Source organism: Neopsephotus bourkii, unplaced genomic scaffold, assembly GCF_033783945.1.
Source record: "Neopsephotus bourkii isolate Nb327-2 ecotype Australia unplaced genomic scaffold, CSIRO-AGI_Nbou_v1 NB_484, whole genome shotgun sequence".
Taxonomy (NCBI): Eukaryota; Metazoa; Chordata; class Aves; order Psittaciformes; family Psittacidae; genus Neopsephotus; species Neopsephotus bourkii.
The window spans coordinates 243,091-255,072 of record NW_026900985.1 but is presented as its reverse complement, the minus strand read 5'-3'; the positions used below and the strand labels follow the sequence as shown (position 1 = coordinate 255,072).

General features: G+C 41.4%; 1 protein-coding gene across 1 annotated transcript in view; it reads left to right on the top strand.

Moving 5' to 3' along the window:
• Nucleotides 1-279: 279 nt before the first annotated feature.
• LOC133210715 (lipoxygenase homology domain-containing protein 1-like) overlaps nucleotides 280-11,982 on the top strand; it is a 93,957-nt gene continuing 82,254 nt past the window's right edge. Inside the window, exons 1-3 of the mRNA XM_061350375.1 lie at nucleotides 280-433; nucleotides 2,311-2,465; nucleotides 5,578-5,738. Of these exons, the coding sequence (XP_061206359.1) occupies nucleotides 292-433; nucleotides 2,311-2,465; nucleotides 5,578-5,738 (458 nt within the window). The 5' untranslated portion in view covers nucleotides 280-291. The remainder of the gene's footprint in view (nucleotides 434-2,310; nucleotides 2,466-5,577; nucleotides 5,739-11,982) is intronic.

The following is an 11,982-nucleotide window of genomic DNA, read 5'->3' as shown; positions in this document are numbered from 1 at the left end:
GCTCTGCGGATTTATGCAGTGGTGTATGACAAGCAGTTACTAAGATCCACAATATCCAACAATACTTTCACAACACTGTGGAGCAATTGGAGAATGTAGGAACGAAAGCCATCAGCTACGACAGACTTTGCTCCATGCATCACTGTCATGCACAAGTCGGAATGACGGTCTCATTTTTAATGTGTGCTATTTCTCTGTAGCTACCTACTCTTGATTCCCAGGCAAAAACCTGTCAGGAGCTTGTTGCTTTTTTGTCTTTAAGCCTCTGAACTCACACAGTGTTTTGGTTTAATGAAGGTAACTCTGTTGAAAACCCTGACAAAAGAAAAATACTCGTTCAACTGTGGCCGCTGGCTAGATATAAATGAAGACGACAATGAGATCGTGCGGGAGCTCCCTGCGGAGGGATCTCTAGTGACTGAAGTCATGCCAGGTGAGAGCCATGGGCTCCATTTAGGGGTTCACTTAGACCTGAATAGAAAGAAACCCTCTTTGTGTAAGGGATGCACAAGCAGACTGATGCAATTCAATGAGGTTTTTTTCTGGCACTTTCTCTCTGCAGTAATTTTCTGAGAGCATCATTAGCTTCATGAAGCCTTAGAATTCCCAGGATCTTGTTCTGAGCAGATTTCTTTGTGATGGGAGTGGGGAGATGTCTGGCTGCAATATAACTCTTTTCAGAGCTATATTTTATTTTTTTTCCCCGAACTTGGATTTTTTCTCGTTCTTCATTAAAAAGTGGAATACAAGGATTAAGGGATGTTCATGGAAAGCTCACTCAGCTAAAAGGCAAAAAATTCAGCAACCACTTTTGGGCTTTAAACTTTTATTTAACTATATTCACATGTAAACAGATATATGTATAAATGTATGGGAGATTACACAGAAGGGTTCTGTGAGAGCATAGACACCATTCAGTACGTGTAAGCAATCTGATCTATTTATTGGGTTAACTGTGCTTGAACTGGAGATTTAATTAAGAAAAGCTGCATAACTTTGAGCTGGCTCCCCAAAGTGGCCACTTCAGTCTTGACCTCGTGTCACAAGAATTAAACATACTTGAAAGGAGACTTTCGGAGAACAGCATATCTCAAGGTGGATGCTGGGATTTCTCTTATTTCCACCAAAGCAGCCCGTGGAGCTTCACACTCTGTAGACCACAAGTCCCCTGTTTTGTGAAGTTTCCAGTGAACTCAGTGATCTGCATGCAGCTGAGCAGTTCCTCAGAAGAGGAAGAGTAATTGTAATTGCAGATGTTATTAAAATGTAAATAAAGCTAGGTTTGAAATGTATTTTTAATCAGCTGTGGAGAGGGCTACTTGAGTTCAAAAGCAGGCACTTCCCCGTGAGAAGCAATTGTGCTGAGCATGGGTGAGATGCAGCACCCGTTTGTGTTGGTTTCAGAGGGAGGGTGGCAGTATTGCTTCTTGTCCCTTCCTGATGCCAGAGAATAAGGTTTCTCTCTTGAAGTTTGGTTCTAGGGCTGGTTCTTCATTGTGAAATTTCTTCTGGAAATCCTTCACCCAATGGGCTGGGGGAGAAGAGATGAGGGCAGGGCAGGGGGAGGAAGGTGGCAACTCAAAATCTACCCATCAAAATCCTCAATAATGATCTCAAAGGTGATAAGCAGGCAAGACACTATTCAACCTCCTGCACTAGGAGGGTCCCAAGGAGATGGGGCCAGCTGGGCTTGTCTTCCCCATAAAGCCAACATGAAAAGCCTGTTCCTCAGGTCCCCAAGTGCTCAGCACTTTTTAACTCTTTTTTTTTTTCTCTCCCTGCCATGCCTCTGGGTGCTGAAAATGATGTTTTTCCAGAACATGTTGTTACAAGGTCCCCTATCACAAGGGTCCACTTGGGAAGGCAGGAGGGGAGGTAGGAGAGGTGGGGCCCTGAGGAGGCTATGTGTTTCAATTCATGAGGTTTTACCTGAAGGGGATGGCATTTTTTTTGTCCTGTGGAGGGGGTTTATGGTTTTTCTTGGCATTTCAGGCCTTCCTATTTCGGCAATTTTTCTCTTCCTGCTGGCCCATCCCTGGCAGTGTTCAAGGCCAGGTTGGGTGGGTCTATTGGAAGGTGTCCCTTCCTATGGCAGGGGATTGGAGCTGGCTGAGCTTTAATGTCCCTTCCAACCCAAACCATTCTGTGATTGTATGATAACATGGAAATGTTAAAGTAAATACATCATCAGAAGTACCAACTGGAAGTACAAGCATTTAAAATTAATTTCAATTCTGTGAAAAATGCAGTAAATTTAAATGGCAATTAATTGTGTTACTGCAATTGTTTTATTCATCTATGTCTCCACAGTGATTAAGTACCGGGTGACGGTTTGCACTGGGACGGTAAGTGGGAGCGGCACAGATGCCAATGTCTTTGTGTGCCTCATCGGTGACCAAGGAGACACGGGAGATCGTGTTCTCTACAACTGCATCAACACAGCCAATAAGTTTGAAAAGGGCAATGTAAGTTCACACATCAGCTCTTAGGACAGGTTTTTAAGCGTGTGACTGTAGATTTTCTTTTTCGATGTTTGTGTTTGTAAGCTTGGCTAATTTCCGTGCTAGTTTGGGCTAGGGCAGAAAGGAGAATAAATTATGTCCACGGAGCATCATAACAGGTTGCAGTTGGAGGGACGTTCAGGTCAGGGACAGTGTGTCATTGCTTGAAATAGGTATGTTCATAAGAGTTTCCTAGTTTGCTTCCCAGCTAAGTCCTGACTGTTGACATTGCATCTTCAGATCAGGGAAGGCTTACAGAAAATCTGTGCATCTTCCAAGAACAAGAGTAAGTCTTTCGCCCTTCATCTAATAGGGAAAAAAATCTGTCTCCCAGGGCAAAGCAAGCAAAAGCATCTGATTTAATGTGAAAATTAGAACTGAAAGCCTAATCTGTTTCCTTTATATTTCCTCCAGTCTTCCCTCAACCATGATGAACTCAGGTTTTGTGTGTTATTTTCAATCTGCTTTTCAGCATGTTTTTCTATGACCGAGTCCTGAATGGAGGGGGTGGAAATGGCCTGGAGTGAAGACAGAGATCCTTGGAAAGCTGGAGATAGGAAAAGGTCAAATTGTAGTTAAAGCCTTTGTAGCATTAACAGCATTAACAAGTGTATAATATGCTGATCTGATCTGTGGGGCCAACCTACTTTATATGAAGCCAGTTTTGGATCTATATGGTCCAACTTTGACAGGTAAAATGTAATGTATCTCCCGGAAAGGATTTTGAGAATCTGATTACACAACTCTGTAGATTTCTCATCTTTTGTGTCATTATTTGATCTAAGATTTGGAATGGAAAGAAAATGAGGATGCTAGAATGGAAAAATTAAAAGAAAAGGAGGTCATGTTTTCAAAACTGACTGTTACATTCAGGCTTCTAAAACATGTATTAACACATTGGATTTGCCTTTGAGTGTCCAGATTTTCCAGTTCTTCACTGAAATCGCTGAGTTTTTAGACTTTGAAAGAGTTTTCATCACGGTTTTCTTGTGCCTGTAAGACCTGTACATAGAAACATGGTATTTACATAGTCTGTAAATTCACTCTGTTTCCAAATGGCATACAGGTTTGCAGACATGGACATTGAAACATCATATTTTTTTCCTATGCAGTTACGTCCATTTTTTTATTTTTAAAAAGTAGGCCCAAGTTATAAAAAACAGCATTCTGTTATCTGGCAAAATCTTGTTTTGTCAAAATGATAGCAAAATAAGTGATGATTTAAACACTGTTTCAATGAAGTCCCAAAGAAGGTGCTTGATTCTCAGAAGATAAAAGGTATTTTAAAGACAGATAATGACTATTTTGTTTTTACTCCAAAAATGAGTTATAGGATAACCTGCATGAAAGGGAAAAGTTGAAAAAATAATAAAAATCATTTTGGAAAGCAATTACTATGATTAATAGTACGCAAGTGATATAACCCAAACTGGAACTGACTAACACAAAACTGCTGTCTTGGCATGAAGAGTTGATAGCTGGTGAATGAATTGGAAGCTGTTTAAGGATTGATCCTGAGAAACTTAGAGCTCATAAGTTCAAGAGACTGAGTGAATATATCTACACTGATTAACTCAGACACCCTGTTAAAAAGAAATGTAGCCAAGTCAGAGCAGTCTCTAATCTACAGCCACTTAAGCCAGTATTACCTTGATTACCAATTCGACTTGAAAAGCCTGTATATAAGGTAAAATTTAAAGATGTCTCTAAATTAGGTGTTTGCCCTGCTGTTGTTCCAGTTAGTTACTTTCTCATTAGTTTATATCAGCCATTAATAAGGGAGATGAACAGCAGGCCTAATGAATTAGACTTCATCGACTTTGACTGACTTAGTGAGGTTCTAATACCTTACATCCCCAATTCAGCAGTTTTGACTATGAAAGTAGCACTTGTTCAGGTACGTAAGCCCATCCCTAACACTTAAAAAGTGGTAATATGTCTAGTCTTTATTTTAAAGGTTGGTTTGGGGTTCTGAGTGATGGAAATATCACGACTCTTTTAATAAATTTAAATATTGACATAATATTACCATGCCACCACACTTTCTGGGAGATAATTGGGTATATGTTATCACCATGTGTGCTTCATGGGCTTTTAGGAGATGAAGAACAAATGAATGGCAGTGTCTTACCTAGCAGGGCATCTCAGCCAATGGTAATCACAGCAGTCATATCTCTTTGTTGGACTATATGCTTCAGATACTCTGTGTGCTTGCACACAGTATTTACTATACATGTGTGTATGTCTGTACATGTATGGTAGATACCTCACTGCCTGATTCCCAGAGGATTAACTTGCTCTTTTAATACATCTTGCATCACCCATGGGGAACTGCTCCTCCCAGTATACTCTTGGGTAACAGACATCTGGTCTTAAGGGGCCATCTTTTTGGTTAATCCGTGGGTTGGTGATTTGAGGTCTTTTCCAGGAAAAAAAACGCAAACAAAAACCAACGACACAAAAAAACCACATAAAATTCACGCATTTTGTGAGATATTAAGGATGTTTTGCTGCTGGGTTAAGTTGACACCGAACTCTGACACAACCAAACACAGTTCATGGAGCAGCTGGATATACCCCTATGCAGCCATGCCTAATTCTTGCATGCCAAGAAATTGCTGGGGTTAAATCATGTTCACTAGTCCATAATTTAATGTGGAGTAATATTCTTAAACTATACCTCTAAATACGTCTGTGGATTTGTTCTGAAGTGACTGTCCTGGATTTCCCAGAAAGCTGGTATCTGAGCAGGGGTTTGAAGTCAGATTTCCGGCCCCACTGTATGAACTTCTTAATAATCAAATTACTTATCTTTTTTACAGTTATGAAGGGCATGCAATGATGTGGGAGATTTAAGATGCTGGAAGATCATATATTTGTAAATCTGATGTTATACATCTAGCACAAATATTCAAGCTTTCATTCTTTGGTATATTAATTCATACTTTCTCCTTTGTCTTATGAAGAATTGTCTTGCAGAATGCTGATGATGTTGGTTTGATTACAATAATATATTTGGCTGGTTTCTTTGTTTTTAAGGAGAAATATTGCCTTACCTTTTTTCTTCTTCTCAAAGGCTGATGAATTCTTCGTTGAAGCAGTAACGCTGAAGCAGGTGAGGAGGGTGAGGATAGGGCATGACGGCAAAGGAGGAAGCAGTGGCTGGTACCTTGCCAAAGTGATAGTGAGGGAAGAAGGACAGCCAGAAAGTGAGGCTGTGGAATTCCCCTGCTACAGGTACTAGAAGCAAAGCTTGCAAATTGTGCCTCCTTCTATGCATTTGCAAGACTTTGAAGAGCCTGGCTCTTGTTCCAAGACTGGAATCTTCTGAGCACAGCTTAATCCTTTTTATTTATTCATTCATTTACTTTTGCTAAGCCTGAAAGCAAAGAGTGTGGACTGGGAGGTTTAAGATATGGCTAACTCCCCTTACCAAATGAGCTGCAATCTGAATTGTGAACTTCTCAGCAACTAGCTCAGTAATACAAAGAATTTCCAAAAGGCAGAATGCAACCTTCCAGTACCACATCCATAGTTATTGCAATTGCCTGCTGCAGAAACACACTCTGCAATCCACTACAATCTGCTAGTTTTATTGCATGTGTGTGACGAGGTTCTGGTCCCTCACATGCACATCCCATCTTTCCAGGAGCAATGGGATGCTATTTTTGTGTTGGGGGAATGCAGAATTTTTATCTGCTGTCTTAAGAGCTTCATGCACGAAAGGAAATGTGTGTCATGCAGACAGAGATAGTGGCAAAGCAGAGGGCTCTAACTTACCCCTATGGGTGGGTTATAAACGTATCCTTCTCTTTTCTAGACAACCAAGTGGCCAAAAGAAATGTGTTGCACTGAGGGTACCCATGGGGAATGAGATGTACCGTCTGTTCTGGAACTAATGAGGGCCTGCCTCAACACTGCAGCACAAATAGTGAGAACTTGGTGGAAACAAAAAAAGACTAAATTCAGCGTAGTTCAGTGTACTGTAAAGTCCCATTTGGCCTCTCAGGTTATCCGTCCTGTAGGATGGAAGTTCATTTTGTTCCACTTAGCTACATCAAGTAACTGCTTTAAGAAGTAACCTCCTGGGGAACAAGGAGAATTACAAAATGCAGTTATTTTTAAATTGCAAAGGTAAAACCTCTAAGCTGGTTACTTGTCTCTTTTCTTGGAAGAACTCCACTATAATGAGGGATTCAGCCAAATACAAAACAAGAGCCAGCCCCAGCCTCTCTGCACTGCTAAAGCCGCATCTTGTCAGAGAGCGAACTCACTGGGGAGACAGCATGGAGCAGCAGATGCAATGTCATCTTGGTTGTGAAAAGCAAGCCAGTCTCTCCCTTTTCAAAGAACAAACCACCATGTTGTCATTGCTGCCTTTTGATACATATTTAACAACCATATGTTTTACTGAGTTAAGCAAGCAAGCTAGACAGGTTTTTGCTTGGACATGAAGTGTCCATGTGAAGAGCTGTTTTGCTCAGACTCCTCAGAGATACCTCTGTGTCTAATTGCACTATGCAGATGGCTCATTTTAAGTATTTCCTTTCGCAATGCCTCCTTACCTGACTGTTTAGCTGGGCATCTTGCCTCAGCTTGGAGGGATAGCCCCCTTCCCCTTAGCTTTATAGCTGTGTATCAAAGTCCACAGGGCATTTCCCTCAGGCCAGGGACCAAAAAAGAAGGAAGAAAGAAAACCCAAGACTTTATCCTCAAAACATCAGTGGGGTGCATTCAGGCTTCACGTCACAAAAGATGGAATTCCACTCTTCTTACCTTTCTAAGTGTCTCTTTTTCCAAGTGATATCTGTGTTGTTCATGCAGCTTTATTTGCTGTCCTTGTGCCAGCATTATCTCTTCCTCTCAGATTGAGAAGGTAACATGACTGATCACCTCCAAACACAGGGACAGCTGCTCCCTCTCACTATCTTTGGTGCCTGTGTCTCTTGAGAGATGGGGGCATCATCGCAGTATACGGGTGTCGTCATGGAGTCTGGAGATATCTGAGGGCGAAGGTGCTCACCCACTGCATCCTCTATGTGAGGGATAAAAATCTCCATGACCTGCAGCATTTGGATGTTCCCCTCCAGTCCTGTAGGCCACGGACAGCTTATGTCCTCTCTTCTTTGGCAGCTGCTCATAGAACTCTCCTTCACCTGCCTCTTCAGAGCCAAGATACTGAAGACTTAGCCAAGAAGAGCCAATGCGAGTGAAGTTAATTAGAGACTCCATCTGGGGGACACCAGGGAAGCTTCTGTTTCTGCTTGGGTATTCTGAGGCCAGCCAGTATACATGCTGATGTTCTCATTGCCTTAATATCCAAGACCTGATTAACTTTAACTCTTATACACAACGTAATTGCAGGGTCTGAGGAAAACAACTGCTGCTGCTGTGTGGTTACTGGAAGATACTCTGTTGACTTTTTGCTGCTTAGCTGCCATTGTGGGACAGATGGAGGACAAAATGCCTTCCAGCAGAAACACATCTCAGTGCAGAAAGTTTCAGAGGCTTCTTACCTCTACAAAAACTAGGTTGTGCTAGCATATGGGGAATGTACAGCAGAGCAAAGAGCTGGCTAACCAGCTTCTACTGTAATTAATGTCTGTAGGGTATCCTTATAGATCTTCACTGCATATAGCTCATTGAAGCCTCTGCTCTTGTTATTTACCTATTCATATACTTGGCTGCATTTTGTCTTTTAATTTGAAAGCTTTTTTATGACTCCATACGAACATCTATTACCTAGTAGTCACAAGAGCCCTATGAGAAGAGCTGTCTTTGTTGTACAGGGGAGCCAGCACAGATAAGGAGAAGCTAAGTGAATTAATTGCGAGTTTGTGTCACATTCAAGAAGAGCATCAAGAAATAATGACTTCCAGGCCTATGCTTTCAGCTCTAAAAGCTCTAGTTGGCTGTAAAGGGAATGGTTTGTAGCTCTTCTCAGTGACTTTTAAAGCGGTCATTTGATCTGTGCTTTCAAGAAGTAAATACGAGTAATTTCTCCAAACATTATTTGCAGAATTACTAGTATATCACTTGGATGCATTGCAGTGTTATTTCTCCCTTATGACTCCATAACTTTATACTATCTATGCTTTTAGGGAATGAACTCTGAATCATTCAGTGGCACAACTAAACAATTAATACTTTATAACACCTGATGTGGCTTAGGTATTGTGATCATGAATACTGATAGAAAGTTCAAAACGAAAGAGTTTATCTTTTGCCACAGAACTGGAGGCAAACTTTCTGAAGTTCAGAACTGAGTTCTTCAGGTTTTATTTTCTCCTCAAGGCTCTGTGGAAGTCCAGGAATGGACTAGCTGACATTCTCTAAAATAGTCTATTTTCAATAATATTTCTATCCCAGACAGAAATGAATTTTCAATCAGGCAAAGTCACGAGTTTGTGGTAGGATAGTTTTATATGCTATAAATCATTACAGCTCCACTGAAATCTTCAATGATACTTCATTACATTTTCTTCTAAGTGTATAGACTGCACCATCCTAATTTTTCTCCAGTACAAGCATAAGGGAACATCATTAATTCTCTGAAGAAAACAGACAGACCATGAATAGGATGATGCACTAGGAGACTTCTGTGAAAGAACATTTATTCAGTCAAATGCCAGAAGTGTTCATCATAAAAAGGTTCCAGATAAACCTCTTTGTTGTGGTGGGTTTTTCTGGTGTTTTTTTTTCCCTAGAATCAGGCTGAAATATCTTTTACACATATTTATATACACAGGTTATATTTAGAGACACACACAAATACATCAGTATCTCTGAATCTAATGGATGTGCTAATCATTCTAATTAAACACAGGCTATCACCTGCTGGATTTCAAATGCTATATGTGATATCACACCATAGTTTTTTCCAGTGCTTCCCTGACTTTCTTATCCTCTAGAAATTATCTCTGAGGTGGCTTTCATGTCATATTTGTGTCTGCTTTTGGTTATAGGACATACAGTATCTCTCTAGAATGAAGTGTGTTATACATGATACAACTACACCCTTGCAAAAGCCACAATAAATTGCATGTACTAAAATCATGTGGAAGCTCTGATAAAATAAAAGATTTTGCAATGTCTTTTGTGCTAGAAATATGTTGGCACCATACTGAAAAGTCTATTTTCTGAAGCCTGATGTGTTTATAATGTGTCAATTCATTTGTGTTCAGTGTAAGACTATAAACCCCTGGTTGCAATCTGCCACTTTGTGATATGCTATTGGAATTACATTGAAGTAAAATTAGGATATTGCAGCATATGTGCTGAAGTGAAGGAACACAGTGGCATTGCTCATCCAGATGCTTCCTCTGTCATAAAAATCAGAGAAAACAACTTCTCTTTTCTTGAGAAAACAGTGCCTCTGCCACTTCTGACTGTTCTCTTGGCTGAAACAAAGTAGGGAGCCTTAAGCCACTTCTGCTGATAAACTTCACTCTTCCTCCTCTGGTCCAAGACATGCTCCTATTACCTTCAGTAGCTATCAACATCGGTCATGGAATTTTCTTTATCTAGGGACACATTCTCCTTTTTTGACTCACTTTTCTCACTGGTGAAGCAGTTAGCTTTTCTTATTCTGCACACAGAGATCTGTTTCTTGTGGGATGTATTTTCATCCTGCCACTTTGGTGCAGAAGATGTTTCCCTAGCATCATCAGTGGTGAAGGCAACAGAAAGCAACAGCATGTACACCAGCAACAGAACAGCAGCTTGCAGGACACAGAAAGCAGCAGCAGGAGAGCAGAAGTGTGTCTGCCTTATGAGCTTCTGCCTTCCTGAAGGCCATGTTGTAATCAGTAGTGCCAGTGGGGTGGAGTTCACAGGCTCAAATTCTGTGGGGCCTTCCAGGTAATATCCATGTATTCAGAAGCATCTTAACTTTGGGGATGATGCAATCCCTTAACCATTGGATACCTCACCAAGGACATGAATACTGAGCCAGGATCAAGAACTACGTGATCTAAAGGTATTAAGGACCAGTTCTAACAGGTAAAAAAAAAAATAATCCCCCAATCCCAAAACAATAAAGGCTTCTTTTCGTAAGAAAAAGTGTTGTCTTAGCAGGCTCTTCTTCTGCTCTCTTTGTACTCTACCCTTGCTCAATTCTTGACATCAATTTCATGGTCTTCTCCACAGATTTTTCTGCTCCTCTATCCCCACTACAACTCTCAGCCTCCACTGAGGCACAATGCCACATCTGATACCCTCACATGGTGTCTGTGTGACCATCACATATACATCACCTTCATGCTGACCCCTTAGCTTTTATCCCTTTTCAAGTAACACCTGTGCCTGGCCACCTGCTTTAGTGAAAAGGAAAAATACTGGGTAGACTGCATACCCAACAACCTGCCAAAGCTTACAGGAGAGCTGGGACTGGAAATGTGTGTTTGTGTGATGGGGCTCTGTGCATCTCTTTTGCATGGGAACTTTGCTGCTAGTGCTTCTGGGACCAGCCGGCTCTTAGCTCATGTTTGAATTTCTTTCCTGGTGCTGGTTTTTTATATGATTTCTTTGTGCTTATTGGTTTTGTCTGGGAAAGAAGGGAGAGGAGGACAGTAAAAGATAGTATCCTCTCAGATGGACAAAATGGAGACCTATCATCCTTGGTCTTCCAAAACATCTGTTTACTTCTTGATCACCATGGCAAGTCCAACTCTTCATGACTGAAAGCTGTGCTGGCTTACTACTAGCAAGATGCCATAGGTGTAATCCATCTGGACATTTGTTTGTGTCCCCAGATCATAGAATCATAGAATCACAGACTGGTTTGGGTTGGAAAGGACCTTAAAGCTCATCTAGTTCCAACCTCCCTGCTGTCGACAGGGGCACCTTCCACTAGATCAGGTTGCTCCAAGCCATGTCCAACTTGGACCTGTCATTTGCTGGTTTCCATGTGTGCTGCCTCATCAGCAAAATCAAAGATGGAAACTGAAATGGGAAATCAGCTTCCCTTCTTTTTGCTGTGAGGTTCAGCCCAGGAGAACATGAGTGGCATGGCCATGTTGCAGGAAGCTTGCGGAGCATCTTCACTGAATGTGTTTGTGCAGAAGCAGTTCTTCTGTGGTCTGCTGTCATTCACATAGCTGTGTCCCTTCTTCTAAAAGAAACAGTTTTGGCGGATTTCTGGGAATTATTAAAGCAACTTAAATACCCTGTGTGGCCTGCCAGATCTTGATCCCTTGTCCCTTGTTCACCCACACTGGTTTTAGCAGTATTCTTAACTGCAAAATAAGGTGCTGTAAAGAGCTGTGTACCTGGGAAGAATGGGCTTTTTGGGAGCTGCTTGCTCTCATGTGATGTCTGGGGAACTGAAATGGCCCCAGTGCACTGCTGTGGGAAACCTGACCCTAAGCAGATGCTTACAGGAATACCTTGAGCAGTCCAGGTTTGAAGTGGAAAGTGAGAAACCTCTGCCAGGGTCTTTGCCATAGTCATACAATGCTGGTTGTATGGCATATGATGGGGT